The 17,704-nt window shown below is 34.9% G+C and overlaps 1 protein-coding gene across 9 annotated transcripts in view; it reads left to right on the plus strand.

The window, feature by feature from the left end:
• LOC106667050 overlaps nucleotides 1–17,704 on the plus strand; it is a 258,398-nt gene that overhangs the window by 79,933 nt on the left and 160,761 nt on the right. For all 9 annotated transcript variants that reach the window (XM_014394680.1, XM_014394679.1, XM_014394684.1 and 6 more), the window contains one exon: nucleotides 12,705–12,767. In XM_014394680.1, the coding sequence (XP_014250166.1) occupies nucleotides 12,705–12,767 (63 nt within the window). The remainder of the gene's footprint in view (nucleotides 1–12,704; nucleotides 12,768–17,704) is intronic.

The raw sequence follows: 17,704 nt of genomic DNA on the forward strand, positions 1-17,704 counted from the left end.
ACTCGCAATTACTTTTTTAAAATTTCATATTTATACAACGAGTTGAACTTGAGAATGAGACCAAATGTGAAAATATTATTTCATTTAAGTGCTTTTTGGATGGATGTTAAGTCGTCGTCAATATATTTTATTGCGCCTTGGGCGACGTTTACAGGATTTTCGTAGTAAACCTTATTTGTCTCCGGCGTAAATCACATCACAGCCCAGTTGAAATCACAGAAAATTAACGTCACAGAGATTTAACGGCGATTTGGATCTATATCCGGACTGAAGGTCGTAAAAGAGTTAAGGAAAACAGTTATGGTGTGTCGGTGACAGGCAAGCATCTGCCGGGGTCCCATTGTTGACTCCCCAACTAAACAGGGCACCGGTATGTAAACACCGACAATGTAAACTGGTACGGAAATAACATGCGCTACTGCAACACTTAGATCCTTTCAGGAATTGAGCGCCACCACGTCAGACATAATAATCCTTGTACAAAATTTGAATATTTTGTCTCCTCATAAGAGCGAAAACTTGAAACTTGTTCTCTGGTTTCTCAATTAATCTGTGAAAACGTTCGCTATGGATTTATCGTTGTTATCTATACATTTAAAAAATAATATCAATTTCAATAAAAAAGTTGGAGTATATGCTAAATATATGGTTCATTCTTCACGGTTGTGTATGATTAAAAATATAACGCTTGGTTTGTGCTATTTCCTCAGTATCCAAAAAATTAATCTTTATATAAGGCATTGGTAGAGATAAAAAGTCAGTGTCACGAGCGGGATTTGAAAATGGCAAAATGAGGGAACAGTAGGAGGTTGAGATGGAGGGTTAGTGTCCGAGTGAATCGAAGTCACGATAGCTCAAGTGGTACAGCAGCGGCGTATTTAGGCGAGGGCGTGGGTTCGAATCCCGCTCGTGACACTGACTTTTTATCTCGACCAATGCCTTATATAAAGATTAATTGATTGAAAAACATTATTCGGTCAATCGGACCACGAACTATAATGAATTTAAATCCAAAAATTTAACTCTTCCCAATTTTCTAGTGATATTCAAATAGATAACTAGTGTTCATTTGTTATATGTTTAAGCTTACTTCACTATCAATTTTTTATATACTAGGTCATTTTTAATCAATTTTCTATAACCATCTTTCTATTCTGATGTCTTTGTGTTGTGACGTGACGCTTCTCCCCTAGTTTGTTACCTTTTGAGCATTGAGTTATATTTTGTTTGATTTTTCATTTATTGTTCTTTATTCTTTGTTAAATAAATGGTATTTCGTTCCATATATTATACTACTTCTTTCCATATCCATCTCTGTATTATATGGTGCAGTTTTTTTGGTGATTCCTTTACTTTTTTTTTGTTTCTGTTAAGTAATTATTTTCCATATTCGTTGGGTTTTTTTAATATTACATTCCATTTTTCCGTTTTCCTTATTCATTCATATACTCTTGTACACCTACTTTCTTCAATCCGTTTTTAGATTTACTTATATGTTTTTGTTCTATTTACATATTACATTCTTTTTTATGCTCATTCATTTTTCTGCTTGCGTTGATTTCTTCGCGTCTTCTTCTCTTTCTTTCTCTCTGTTCTTCAGTTTTTTCTTTCTTTTACTCTTTTTCTCTATCTACCTATCAATCTAATATTTATCTTACTATCTATCTATCTATCTTATCTTTATTCCTATTTCTCTTAATAAGTAGCTCTATCTATCTATAATCTATCCCTATCTATTCATCTACCATCTATCTCCTATTTGTTTTCTAACTTACCCGGTATTTTTTATTCTCACTCTATATCAGTTTTTTTTTTCTCTCTCTCTCTCTCTCTATCTATCTATCTTAATTCTTTCCTATCTTTCTCTCCGTCGTATCTATTTATTTCTGTTTTTCCTTTTCTTGTATTCTCTTTTCAATTTGTATCTCCTTCCCTGTTTTTCCCCAATCACGCTCTTAATGAATGTTTTTTATTTTCTCTTTATCTGTTTTATTCTCTCTCCTATTATCTATGTTATCTATCTCTCTATCTACTTATTTGTATTTCTATAAATCATACATCTATATCTCGGTCTTTCTATCTATTAATTTATCTGTCCATCTATTTTGTTCTCTTTCTTTTTCTTATTTGATTTTTTCTTTTCTCTCCCATTCCCTTATATCTCTCCTCACTCTGTATCTCTTATTATCTCTATCTGATCCAAATTTTCTCTCTCTCTCTCCCTCTCTCGTTATATATAAGAGGAGCCGTTTGCGATCTAAATTTGCAAGATTTTTTAAATAAAAGGATATTCATGCATTTGTTCTCTTTCTCTCTCTCTTTTTCTCTGCCTCTATTTTTCTCTCTCTTTCTCTCCTTCTCTCTTCCTTTTTCTCCTTTCTCTCTCTCTCTCTCTCTATCTCTCTCCCTCGCTCTCTCTCTCTCTCTCTCTTTTCACTCACTCACTCTTTCACTCCATCAATTATTTTCTCTCTATCTCTTTCTTTTCTACTCCTTTCTCACTATGTCTCGTGATTTCTATCGTTTTTTTTTTTTTTTACCTACCGCACTTTTTATAACATATAACATATAGACAGGTTTAACAAATGGTTGTCAGTTTTATCGACTAAGTTTTGTACCCCGGCGATACCCAGGTGGATAATAAAAGGTGTTATTTAACACATTATTTTGAGTATACAATGTTGTTTAAACAACAGCAAAATGCAATTCCAAATAGAGAAAAAAGGTCAAAATGTAACGTGTAAGGTTAAACATAATTCACACTATAGCAAAATCATCACAGTTATTACTGAATATAAGAAACTTACAAAATTAACATAATTTACTAGTTGACTTGATCTATAAGAATATCTGATTGTTGATTTATATGTGCTGCGAATTTTAGCACATATAAATCAACAATCAGATGTATATGCAAAAACCCATGCATGTGCAGAGTTGAGCGCATCACTTCTCCCATTCAACCAGTAATTCGAGTTAGTACGTTACAGTAAATTACCGGCAGACATCGCGAATCATCCACCGTGGTTGGGCACGAAGAGCTGCCAACAGCTAGGTCATTTCATCTCACAACGCAATCAGTTCCTGAAAACCAACCATTCACACTCTCACTATAAGATTATCTATTTATTTGTATGTGTATTTTTAGTAGCTGTATAACCCGGGTGTTGCCCATGGAGATGATGTACATTTTTATTTAAAACATTATTTTGCGTATACATAATGCTATTGCTTGATAGGGGTATGTTTAAATTAAATGAACATAATTTAAAGTTTAAACGTGGGCTAACTTTACTCATACCTTCAGCAACAACTGGATGCAAATTATATTCAAAATCTTAATTATACCGAAATCCAATACCATCTAGTTTTACCAAATGAACTATTTTCATGCTGTTCATTTTGATCGGTTTTTTATTCTCTAATTCTTTCTCGGCTTGCCTCATTTAGTGCTTCGTGAGGTGATTATTCAGTACCACGTGAGTGTGACATATGAAATCGTTTTTGTTCATTTCGTTGTGCTGTTTCTTCTTCTGCATCCTTTTTTCTTTTATCTGGAATTCTCTTGGCAATATTTGCGGGACAAACAATAATTTGTCGTTTTCGATCTAAACAACAGCCAAATTCAATGCCAACGGTATTTCTACAATTGCAGTGTCAAAAAAGACAGAATGTAAGATTAAACATAATTCATAATACTGAACAACATCTCAGTTAATTACAAAACAATGAAAAATAGAACATAGAATTTTATAAAACGGAGAATGTTAATAAATCCAATTAGCAAAATAACAGCACTGCGTATCACATTTATTTTAAACTGTCTGAGTTCGGTAAAACAATGCTTAATAATATTTTACCTAATTTGTAATTGTTTATGTACATAGTTGTAAAACAAAATCGGTTTTTGTAGTGTTTATCTTTATACACTAAATAAACGTTCACTTGGAGCACTTTTCTCAATTCTGATAGTTTTCGAACATTGGATCAAGAAATGGTCTTGAAGATAAAGCAAATTTAGTTGGTACTGCTAAGCTTTCGAACTGTTTTAAGGTCAACAGGGCAAAACAACTTTATGTCTACAGATTGTCACATTTAGGTTTTTATAATGATCTCAACATCGTCAAGAACTCCAATTCTGATGGTATTGCTAAAGAAATGGCTGATATGAACGGTCATCGGTCAGCCCATATGCCTAAAGTCCGTTTTTTACCTACACCACTGCTGCCTATAGTAAAGATACAACGCTGAAGTTTGTTTCTTCTTATCATTACATCAGGAAACCAATTCTGTAGTTTTTGGGACTATAACCTATCAGTATTTTGCAATTATAACCAATTCAGCAATTTTTGCAATATATTGGGCATTGGACGACTCCCAGAGAATATTTTTTTACATCACAGTATAGTTTTACATGTAACTTTCCTTCCGACCAATTTTATCATCTTAACTAATTTATAATATCTCTGTTGGGTTTTTTGGGGGGATTTTCAGTCAAAAAGCGACACCACTCGTTTCACTTACATTTCTTTCACCTACGTTTAGGAGGATATACCTTTTTTCTCAAGGTATACAAGAGAAACGCCTACAACATACAAATACATTTAGTTTTTTGATTTTATATTACAAACTGGGGTTCTGGGTGTACTACGGTGAAACGGACCAGCATCTGAAACGTAGGATGTACCAACATGAATATAGTGTTAAGAACAAAAAAGAAGACAGTGCGTTGGCAGTCCATGCCTTAAAAAACAATCATAACTTTGATTGCAGTAATGCCAAATAGTAAAAAGAGAAAAACATGCAAGAAAAGAAAGTTTTTTGAAGCAATGTTCATTAAAAATGACCCAAGATCTGTAAATTTCAAAAAATATCGCGCTTGAGTTAGCGAATGTTATTCGGGGCTGTATTTTTTAAAAATGTAGAAGTTACATAGCCTCCACGAGAGAGCGGGTCAGTTCCCTCAAGTACAACAGGAGGAGAAGGTAATTCTTGCCTGTTAGCCGACTCTGGATCCTCTCGTTGGGAAAAAGAATGAACTCCTGCATTTTAACTTTTAAAAACTATTGGTTTTGTATGAAACTACTTCTAGATAACATTGGTAATATCACTCGCCTACATTATACAAAAATTAAATATATGAAAAATCACAGGTGGAAGAAGAGTTGCACAAAACGGTCAAGGTGTGACGCGAAATATAGTACTTAGTTTATTGCAATCAGTCTTTAGATTACAGGAATTACAAACTTTTTGAACAAACATTGATTTTTTTTTATTGCATCAAATGTAACGACTGTCCAACTGTATACTACGGCCAAACCATACCTATTAGAAAGAGTTAGAACCCACAAATATGACTGTAACAACCACAGTAGAACAGGTACAGGGTTATCTAAACATGAGATTGACAAGAAGCACAATTTTAATTTTAATATAGATAAAGGGGGCGTCGGTGGCCGCAACGGTTTAGGCGTTGACACGGCGCTCATCACTGTAAGGTAAAGGTCCCGGTCCAGCGGCCCTGCATTCGAACCCGACATACTTATGGGCTTTTTTTCAAAAACACCGGCACCCTGATGGTTTGTATGACCTCTGCTGCTGCAAACCCTCGTTAAACAAAAAAAATAAATAAATAAATAAAAATTATGGATAATGAAAGAGAACTTGGCCGTAGATTGTTAAAGAATCAATGTTTGTTCAAAAAGATTTTGTAATTCCTGTAATCTAAAGACTGATTACAATAAACTAAGCACAATTTATAGCAATGTGTTAAAAAACTAAGCTTCTCTCTCTACATGGTTAATATTTTATGTAAATACTGTACATAAAAATTATTTATGTATCTTATTGATTATATAAATGTACATATAAATTATATAACAATGATTTAATTGTAGAGAATTTTTGGTCTAAGGGGTTTATTAAGTTGATAGTCACTTGAAATATAAACTATACTTATTATAACCTGACATTTTCTGTTAAAAACATGTAGAGAGGTGTATTTAAAAATTCGTTGACTTTTAAATGATTATTACATTATTATTTTTATTTAGGACGTCGGACATGTAAGTTGAATGTTAATGTTATCTCTATGTTTGTAAATTAACTGAATTTGTATTCAAAATATTTTTTTTATTATACTATTTACCCCAAAAAACCTAAACAGAGACATTATAATTGAACAGTCATCATATTCACCGATATTAGAACCAATTTTTAAATACTGCCACCTTAAAAGTGTCTTTCAACAATGAATTTATTTAATATTTCCCTTAATATGGAAAGTACAAATTATGAAGGCATGTTCGGGATGCGGTTAAAATGTTGCTAAGCATAAAAGATTGTTGCATATATTAAAAATGCACATAATTATGTGTTACACTCCGTCAAGTTTCATCAAAGCCTGAAATTTTCTCCTCTTTGCCTTGAAAATGGTAAAATTGTGAAAAAAAAAGGTTTCATACTTAAGCCTGCCATTCATGGCTTGACGATAGTGTGTCAATCGCTTTGACTCGGTTAACTTTGAAAGTTTAAAACTGTTGCGGTCCTGCGCTTCTCTTGAAATACACCTGTCCGCCGACGGGTGACACTTCTGTCACCTATATTTATACTGTCCGAGACCTGCCAATGTCTCCGCGTTAGCAGGAAATCATCCAAGCGTCTATGAATAGGACGACATGAGCTATTAGTCAGTACTGTCAACTTGGGATGTTCATTAATCAACAGAAAAATAGACAACAAAATATTTCTAGACAAAATGTACAAGATTACGGAAAATCTACGTTTTCTTGACCCTGTAAAAATCAAAAAACCAGAATTACTTTTGTCTTTAAATGTCTCAGGAGGGAATATGCAAAATGGGCGTAAAACCGTGAAGGCTGAATTGTCAATTAATTATAAACAAAAGCCACGAGGCGGAATTAGAAAGAGCAATAATTAGATTTTTCTTTAATTGTTCACTCATTAAATCTGAAGGTAAATAATAATCATACACAATTTCGCAACCGATATCTTCCTGTATAAATATTCTCATTGAAAAACATTCCATACTATTTTTGAAGAAGAATGGCTACCGTATGTAAGCTTAATTAAGTTCCATGGAAAAAATAAAGGAGATCGGAGTTCGATACTTAAGTACCTTTAAAAATATTTTAAAATCAAAATAAATATCATGGTATATAGAAAGTAAAAATAAATTATTTTAAAAATTAAATTTATAAAAAGAATATACCGGTTATTTCCCCTTTAATCAACTCATCATATCCCTCAAAACATACAGCACTTTATTTCGAAATGCTTAGTACAGATGGCTATTATTTTTCTCCAAAGGTGAATTATACCTACATGCATAAAACATTTCTTGTATGACTTTATTCATAAATCCGTTTAAAAAAATGAAGACTGAAAACACGTTTAAAGTTAGTTTAAAAAATATATCATCACGTTGTTCCAAATTTAAGTATGTTATATACTTGCTTACATATTTTATAAAATTTGTACAAATAGTTGACTTAACTAATAAAGTTTTAACCAGTTAACCACGTGTTTTAATATAAAATATGATAACTAATAATAAATCTCAACTACACTAAAACGTATAAAACATTAAAGTGCAGAGAGAAATTAAGAACTAAATTACTAATTTGCATAAATTTCGGTCTTATCTCTTTAACCCTTAAATTTTCGGGTGCGTCCGTGGCCTCAACGGTTTAGACTTTGACTCAGCCCACATTGCAGTAAGCTAAAGGTCCGGGGATCGAAAGCAGGGCTGCCCGACATACAAATGGGCTTCCACCGGCTCCCGGAGGGTTCATATAATCTCTTCGATGAAACAACCTCGTAAAAAACCCTTAAATTTGCTAACCTCAAAAATATGACTTTCACGTTCTCTTTTAAAAACTGAATTTATATATTTCGCTAATTTTTAATCTCTCTCTCACTCTCACTCACTCTCTCTCTCTCTCTCTCTCTCTCTCTCTCTCTCTCTCTCTCTCTCTCTCTCTCCCTCCCTCCCTCTCTCCCTCCTTCTTTCTCTCTCTTTTCCCTTCATCTATTAATATATCTTCTATCTATCTCTTTTTTTCTACTCCTTTCTCACTATGTCTCGTGATTTCTATCTTTTTATCTTTTTTTTACCTACTCCACTTTTTATAACATATAGATAGGTTGAACAATAGTTGGCAGTTTTATCGAGTACTAAGTTTTATACCCCGGCGATACCCAGGTGGATAATAAAAGGTGTTATTTAACACATTATTTTGTGTATACATATTGCTATTGCTAGGTAGGAGAATAGAAGAAATATGTATGTATATAAATTAAATGAACACAACTGAATGTTTGATATCAATGATAGTAAGTCATGGTATTAGTCACCTATATATGCGATATTATTTTTGTTTAGGATTACATTGTACTAAATTGTAATAATATTGTATTCAGCGTTAAATCCATTGCAATGCTCTTGGATATAAAATATTTTTGGTGATTGCATTTGGCATATATACAAACAACAAATCCCCATCTTGATGCATGCAACGTATAATTGTCTATGAAAAAACTATGGATTCTCCAAATTCAATCTACATAATAACAATGATTGACCCTGTGATTTGTTCCACATGTCCATGTTCCATGTTGTCCATTGTTCCAAAATGCAGTGTGATTGGAAATTGATCATTTGAATTGGAAAGGCGCTTCTGTTGACATCATTGGTATATATTGTAGTAGCAGATCCTCTCCTTTCAAATTTAGTAAGAATATTGATATTCTACGAACAATACGTTGTCATTTTGGTGGTAGTTTAAACAACAGCAAAATGCAATTCCAAATAGAGACAAAAGGTCAAAATTTAATGTGTAAGGTTAAACGTAATTCATACTATAGCAAAATCATCACAGTTATTACTGAATATAAGAAACTTACAAAACTAACATAATTTACTACTTCACTTGATCTATAAGAATATCTGATAGTTGATTTATATGTGCTCAAATCCGCATATGTATGAGCACTCTCTNTCTCTCTCTCTCTCACTCACTCTCTCTCTCCCTCTCCCTCTCCCTCTCCCTCTCTTTCTCCCCCTCCCTCTCTCTTCCCTCTCATTCATCGTCATCCTTTTCCCACTCTCTTTCCCTTCTAGTTCTCACTTACTCTCACATTCTCTCCCTCCCCCTCTCTCTAGTCCCCTCTATTTCACCCCGTCGTCCTTTTATCAGTCTCTTTCCCTTCTCGCTCTTACTCACTCATTCTCTCTCTTTCTTCTTTCTTTCTGTTTTATTCTTTCTCTCTCTCTTTCTCTCTCTTTTCTGCTTATGTTCGTATTTAAAATTATGCATATGTTTAAAATTAACTTATGCTGTAGAAAAAACAAGTACCCGCAAGTAAAAACGGTAGAACATGAACAGCCCTATTATTCTTTAAAAAATTGTTATATAAGTAAAATATTATTGGACGATTTTTGGCACAAAAACTAGACACGATACATAGTTTTGTAAATAATTATTTGAGTTTAAACAAAATATCTCCATTTTTTATTTTATTATATTTTTACATTGCCTATATTTTTATATACATATTGACTGTGGAAGGAAAACAGTTTTTAACTCACAATGTTTATCCGTACCTTATTGTCAGATGCTTTTAATTTTTTAAACATAACCCAATTAAATTAATAATTACCCTCCGTGGGTTCCTGGACGTAGAACGCCCAGCCGCATGCCCCAACATAATCTGGTCGAGTGCATTTTCGGGATTCCACAGCGCCATAAACTAGATTGTCGAAATTTGGCACGAGCCCAGCCCGGGATAAATTTTTACGATCTTGTAAAACAACTCGGCCTGGCAGAATATGCAATATGTTTAGATTCAAAAAAAGTATAAATGTGTTGGCTTCCCGTTATGCTAGAATAAACAACTATAAAATCAAACGTTTTGTACATTATTGGAAAACATTATGATTTCACGAAATGTTATTAAGTAGGTGTACAGTCTATCAAACATCAGTATGATTTTCATTCCGTTTGAAATTTGAAAAATATCATTGCACGTTTTGAAAAACCAAGTTAACCAACAGTATGTGAAAAGTTGTCTGAAATAGACTTGTCGTAGAGTGCAGACCACCCAGGATTGTCCCGCGATATTTCTGGCCACTACTATACACAGATGTGAGGGAGTGTGGCGCCTAGGACTCCAGAGGTGTTTACCTCGAAGTTTCCTGGAGTTCTTTTGAATTGGCACGTGTACAACGACCAAATCGAAGGCGCCTTCTCGAGAAAAAAAATCTATCAGCGGTCAGAGTGCATGCTGTTTCATGCCAATTTCCCTTTACATCATCGGCTTATGGTAATTGTGCTATTCTACAATTCAAAATTAAACCAATTTTCAATTTATACTGTCAAAGAAACTTGGTAACTTTCAATTAAACACAATGACGTCATTTTTAATTTTAACAATCATTCGTCACTACTCATCATCGTACTCCTACTTATTAATCCTTCATATACTTCGTAATAATCCTTCGTTATTGGTTCAGTCCTTGTTTTCAAGTAAACCTCCTTCTGTCTCAATACCTTTGGATAGCCAAATGATCAGGCGTTTAGGACAAATCCAAAATTCACGCTGCATACCGCTGACATCATTCATCTTCAACCAATTATTTTTGCCCAGTCTATTACTTTCAGATATACCAAAAAACATTTGTGTAAACAAACCAACAGGTGAAGACACAACTTTTTAAACATTTTGAAACTCTATAAAATTTTTTAGAAATAGCTTGTATGTGGATGAAGATGTATTAGTCGGCGTATGTGTACTGCGCCCTTTAAGAGCTGTTGTATCACCCGTTCTGTGCCTATAGCACACCAGTGTGTCCGAGTTCATCCAGGAATTTGATTAGTAGGCCCGGTTTCAGTGGTTGAATTACGTCAACAGTTACATGATGCGTCCCAAAGCACTTCCTCCTGCAAGAAAGTTCATCTTTTTGTCTGATTCGTTGATAGTGTGGGTACCTCTGCCACATAAAGTTCGGGTTCTATCAACTGAATAGCAGCCCCTTTTCTTGCAAGGGTGTCCCCTTTCTCGTTGCCTTCTACTCCCACATGTCCTGGGACCCAGCTAAGGCTGACTTGTTCTGCGTACTTAATCTGTTTAGTTTGGTTGATCAGTTCAACAACATCTTTGAACTAATGATGTTTGAGCTTAGTGATTTGATGGCTGCTTATCTGACATGATAGCTATGTTCTTGATTTGAACCCTTTATTCACTGGAATTGAGTACATGTCTCGATTGCGCAGACCTCAGCTTGGAAGATATTGCTGTCTGTATTTTCCCATGGGTTCCCAGTATTGGTTCCAGGGAGGGGCCGCGGTAGCCGAGTGGTTAAGGCGTCAGACTCTCGGCTATTAGATCCCGCGGTCGTGGGTTCGATCCCCACCGTCGCCTCTGGACTTTTTCTGACGCCTAAGGGGACCGGTGGCCGCAATTGAAAGAAATTGACACGGCACTCATCAATGGAAGGGGCGGGATCGGGTCTCAGCGACCCTGAATTTGGTCCCAACCCCCTTCAAAAATGAGTTTCTTCGATGGAAGAACACCGGTACAACGGGGGCTCAAGTTCACATTTGTGTTGCGAGCCCTCCCCCAAAATATGGAGCCGGGGATAAAGTACAATAAGCTGTACAGCTCAGCTACAGTACTCAGGAGGGAACTCCTCCAGTCCCTGGTATCCATTGGAAAAAAAAAAATTGGTTCCAGGACTGAATACTCCTACCTCTTTCCTATTCGATTTTGTAACTTTATTTGGAAGTTTTGATTAAATGTATCATCATAATTTGTTATTTGTTCTGCTTTATCAGCCCAGGCTATGGCTCCGTATGATGGTAAGAATGGGTCTTACCATCATAGTATAAGCTTGCATTATAAGCCATTCAATAAGAATAAGAATAATATCAAATGAAATAAACGAAGGAAAAGATTAACTGAAAGCGATCTTTACGCGTAGCAAAATGGAAGGGCATAAGGCTACATTTTGTGCAAATAGGGACTAAAAAATAAATAAAGGGAGTAAATGAAGCATTTTTGTCCTAATTACCTTTAACTAATAGAGGAATATGAAGGATTTAATTATATTATTATAATTACTAAATAAATTGACTGTGATTTAAATTTCTCCAACAGGATCAACAATTTTGATAAACAATGGTAATAATAATTCGTATTTTGACCCAGAGCACAAACACACAGTTTGCAGTATTGAATCACGAAGCAAAATAAATTTGTTGGTAAATATCGGTTTACGCCGGACAAAATAATTTTCAAAGCATTAACGTTATAGAGATAATCACTAGTTGGGCACTTAGGCTAGGCAATGATTAGTTCAGTAAATCCGTTGAAAACTGGATTATACCAGTTAACCTATATAATTTGTATATTAAACCGATTAAAAATTTATTAATCGTTGTCCTAAATATTCATAATCTATTCATGATTATCTTAAATTGCTTATAGTTTAAATTTGTGCAATCTGAAACATTGCAATAGAAGCACGATTTTGAACATGGGAAAATCTAGTAAATAGTTAAGATTTATATCTTATTTGCAACAGAATTTGAGTTGATTGATTGTCATTTAGTGAAAATAAGGATTAATCCTTAATGCTTAGTGCCTTTCATTAATTTCATTGTTTTTTTTTTTTTGCTTTGCAGAGATATGTACGCAATGAACAATTTCCAGCAAAGGCCAGCGGCTTATGGAAGTGGCGATATAGGGTGAGTTGTTTTTTAAACTAAAGGTTTAGTTTAGTTATTCAGCAAGAGTTTTACAACGGAAATCGCAATTAAACTGCATTTTAAAACCGCCACGTGTTATTATTATTGTAACATCGGTTATTATCAAGAGTGCAATGGCTTGACGGTCGAGTTCAGGCTATGTCAAGTATGACGTTTCTAACCGGCACCTTGAAAATTTATTCTATTATTCTAATTAAAGGCCGAGATTTTTTGTTTTAATAAAAGATCAACATATTGTGGTAAAAAAAAAATGTTCGATACCAAGCATTACAAGAAAATCATTATTCTTTCGCAAACGGCGAGTAATTGCATTCAGTATTAAATTAATTATGCCAGTCTTGCTCGGGTAAAAAAATAAAACACTTGGGAAAGCCCTGTTGATCTGAAATGATCAGTAGCAATCATCCTACTATGCGTTGAACAGTTTTCTATCCGATCATTTTGCGCACCCTAATTTTCCAACCGTCTGGAAATTCTCAGAAAAGAAATTTTTAAAAAATCAACAACCGCTCGTCCCATGAAAGGCAGGAATTATTGATGCAGGCCCATTTTCCACTCCAACTGAAATTTTCTTCCTACCGTTCAGTTAGGTTGCTTCCTATGACAGCCGCATTTATTAAAAGACTTACTAAACGAACAACTAAATCATTTTGAATCAAAATACATTATTCCTCATTAACTATCAGTTTCCGATTTTCTTTACTTCCCAATATCTCTACAAGTTGCATATGTCATTTCATCCCGTACAAGTTATTCACAGTATTGTCCAGGAACAGTCGTTTCACTGAGTATGACACCACTGTTTGATGTGGAAAGTAAAAAAAATACTCTCACCGCCTTCTTCTTCTTGCTTTTGTACTTATCAATCAAAACAATAGAGTCATTAATAACGTCATCCTTGGTAAAACTTACTTGAGGCCGTATAAGAAATCGTATCCAAAGCTAATATTGTTTCTGAACACCTATTTGGCTTTTCGTAATTTTGATAATTCATCATATTTTATCGTAAGCAGTCCAAACCTGGATCTATCAGGCGTTGTATTGCATGTGGCACCATGGTCTGCTGGAACTCCTTTCTACTTTTTTAAAATAAACTATCTCATCCTTAATCCTACCTATATGATAGTTTTTTCTATGCAATCTCCGAACCTCATTCTCTCTGATCTATTCTTCCAGGTGTTCCTAACGGGACCATCCTTGTTCCATAACTTTTCTGCCTAGGCTAACCTCAACATCCTAACACACTCGACTTTACCTTTACAGACCATACCGCAATCCATTCCTGTCCTTGAGATTCAATCATACTTTAGAACCATGGTTTCTTAAAATATAATAAAAATTAATGAAAACCCAATACATGTCCTTTACCCTCAGACGAAAATTACTCCTTCCTATATATCTGAATCAAATTACAATCCGCAAGGCAAATCACGGTCCAATTAAATATATGGCACTGTATTAACAAAAGGTTGACGTAGAATCAACATATGTAACATAAAATGGCAGAACTGAATACAGGTACAAGAAAACTTAGATAGGCACAGTCCAAGATTTACTATTCCAAAAAAATTCATAGCTATTCTATGTCCAACCTGAACTTACGGGCTGGAACCGTAGGAAACGGCTTGAAAATCAACCCCCAATAGGATCAAATTCCTCCAGTCAAAAAACCTCCGCACGAGCACCGATGCTTTTCTTTGTCCAACGATTCTCTCCACTCATCTTTCAGAATTCCTAATTGTATTGACCTAGTTAAATCTCAATATTTCAAATTCCATTCTTAATTGTCATTCAACTCCCTCATCTGTGACCGTTCTTCCTTTATCCCTCTAGGAATTGGAGGCGTTGCTGGCCGCGTGATATATGGCAATCTGCGTACACTAAGCCATCCATTGGGTTCACCTGATACAGTCTTAGATGCTATCTAGAGCTGGTCATTAATGGGTGGATTACATTCACGACGAACAAACAACTATTATTTTTTGTACTATTTTCTGCTTATTACATAAATTGATGAAGTTGTAGATTAATAATAACAACAAAAACTCGACATACCTGCATACCTAACCTAATACTCTTGGAGTTCTTCAAATTAGTTTGCTGGGTCCTATATATTATACAGTATACACTTCCTTCAGTATGCACTTCCGTATTCCAAACCATTATAACATTTTTTATACTGCGATTTCTAAACATTACAATCCCATTTAAGGCATCTTGGTTTATTTTGAATCTTGATCATTGTGAATCATGATCGATGGCACCTAGAACTTATCATATTTTTAGGTGATTTTTAGGTTGTAGACCTTCTACAATTTACAATATCTTTTGTATGCAGTCGTTAGACCTACTCCCTTTATCACCCTTAGGCAAATTTCAACAATTTGACTGTAAAACAGAAAACATTTGTGCGCCAATTTTCTTCTATTGTCCATGCAGCTTCATTCCTATAATAATCTTATATCATTATAAATTGTTCATATGCTTTATTCAGTTATAAAAACTAGGTTTCTACCTTTTTGCCTTTTTACTTTTCTACCAAGTTGCCAATTTCAACAATAGTTCTAATATCAAACCTAAAAAAAGTTCAACCAACATTCTTCCTTATTACAATTAATTAAGGTTTTTTGTTGAGATGAAAAAAGTTAATGGCACGAGAGGGATTCGAACCCACGACCTTCGGCTAGATACGTCGCTGTTCTACCACCTGAGCTATCGTGACCTCGATCTACTCGGACATCAACTCCCCAAATCCGAGTAGATCGAGCACACGATAGCTCAGGTGGTAGAGCAGCGGCGTATCTAGCCGAAGGTCGTGGGTTCGAATCCCTCTCATGCCATTAACTTTTTTTCATCTCGACTAAAAACCTTAATTAATTGTAATGATTTAATTGGTCAAGCGGACCACGAAACTAGTGAATTTAATGAATTCTTCCTTATGTCCAATCAGCTTGCTCCTTGTGAAGTAGTGAAGTATAAACATTAACGTCACCAAAAGATAACATAACATTCTACCGTCTGCATTCTTTTATACACTTCTTTGAACTACCCACTTGCCATTTAATAATTTTGACACAACAAAATTGTGAGATTTCTCAGTTCGGTCTGCGGAATGAAGAACCTATAATGTTGTCAGTAGTCATTACCGATCATTTTGGTCTGCTTATCCTCGCTGTGCCTGACGTGTCTGGGATCTTCCGTGTTACGTGTGTGTGATTTTTGGACAGTTATGTCTCTCGTCCTTGGTCGACAATGTGGTAGAGTCGACGTTCTGTTCGGTTATCTTGGTCTGCTGTAATTGTTGATCGTCAACTGTTGATATTCTGTGTCTTTAAGAAATTTTTTTATTTTTGAATGATATTCGTTTGTTTCTAAGTGTTCTTTTTTGTGCGTCGTGTAATAGTTTCATACTTGTCTCTATTATTAAGGGTTCGTGGTGGTTTTCTGTGAGGTGAGTCGCGTATTCTGATTTCCGTAAGTAATCATATTTGTAAAAATGAAAATAGAAGACATAGATACACAGCATATATGGACGTTTAGGTCAATGACGGAAAATTAAAAACTACAACGCTCACCTCACAGAAAACTATAGGTTAGAATAAGAAGAAATGATCGCAATGTCCGAATTACAATAAAAATTAATACGTAACACCTTCTTTAAATCCATGTGAACTTACAAATGTATAGTTTCAAAGTTTTTAATTTAAAAAATGTTAAAGTTCTTTTCTGACGACTTTCCCAACATCTCATTACCCTGAGGATATCCTATTTCAACCGCAATTTAATCAGAATATTCAGAAATATTTAGGGTCATATATATATAATGTAGCGGCCCTGCATTCGAAGCCGACGCACTTACAAATGGGCTTTTTTTTCAAAAACACTTGCATCCTTAGGGTTTATATGACCTCTGCTGTTGCGAACCCTCGTGAAAAAAAATCAAAATATTCAAAATTGTACAAAAACCCTCCAAAACATGCCAACACTCTCATTGCAAAAGTCTCCAAATTAATGACCTCCAGTGGTCGTGAGACCTTCAGGATTAAGTAAATATGTAATATACCAAGGAAATTCTTATTTTTGAAAACTTTCATATTGAAATTTTTCCCGTTGTTTAGGGGGAAAGCAAATTCACATGTTGTGCCACATTGTACAGTTGTAAATAACCAACACCCACCCACCCACATACACATACACACACGCACACAAATGTAAAATTGCCATCGCTCACATCAAGAATGACCTGACCTCACTTTAATCCTCAGCAGAAGAAGGTGTTTATTGGATATCACTCAGAATTTCATATCTGAAGTAAGAACGATTTTTGGAATATTTTCTTCAGGGAAAGTTGAAAGTGTACTATATTTCAAAATTTAAATAGTAAAAAGTAAAATAATTTTAACAATTACAATATTGGGCACTTGCAAAGAGAAATGATGAATTGAGCCAAACGAATGAAGCCATAATTCATTTTATGTGTGATAGTTGAAAAAAAGAAGAAAGGAGGAAATATTATTTCTCTTGCGTCGTGCACGAAATTGAATTTGGAATTCTGTTATTTACGCAGGAAGAAATGAATTAAGAGGAAGTAAGTACAAATAGCCCAGGATACTGTTCTGTCCCGAGGTGAATTTCTCCTTGGCCGATCCGCCAATAACCATAATTTTGTATCCAGTGATGGAACATCCTGTTTCAGTGACACCTTAATCAGAACCTTGGCTTTCCTCGGGGTTTGATTCATAATTTTCCCTGCGTAGAGATATCGTGAGGCGACAAGTGGTTGGGGCCGCAACTCCGGGTAACAACCCTTTATTTATTGCCGGGCGGCGCCGCCCTTTTCTCTTACAAAGGCGGCCTCGGTCATTTTTATACCCGCCCAGAGGTTCTCTGGAGTTTATGAGCATGAAAGAGCGTGA

This window comes from Cimex lectularius, unplaced genomic scaffold, assembly GCF_000648675.2.
Source record: "Cimex lectularius strain Harlan isolate CLEC.00 unplaced genomic scaffold, Clec_2.1 scaffold72, whole genome shotgun sequence".
In the NCBI taxonomy this organism is placed as follows: domain Eukaryota; kingdom Metazoa; phylum Arthropoda; class Insecta; order Hemiptera; family Cimicidae; genus Cimex; species Cimex lectularius.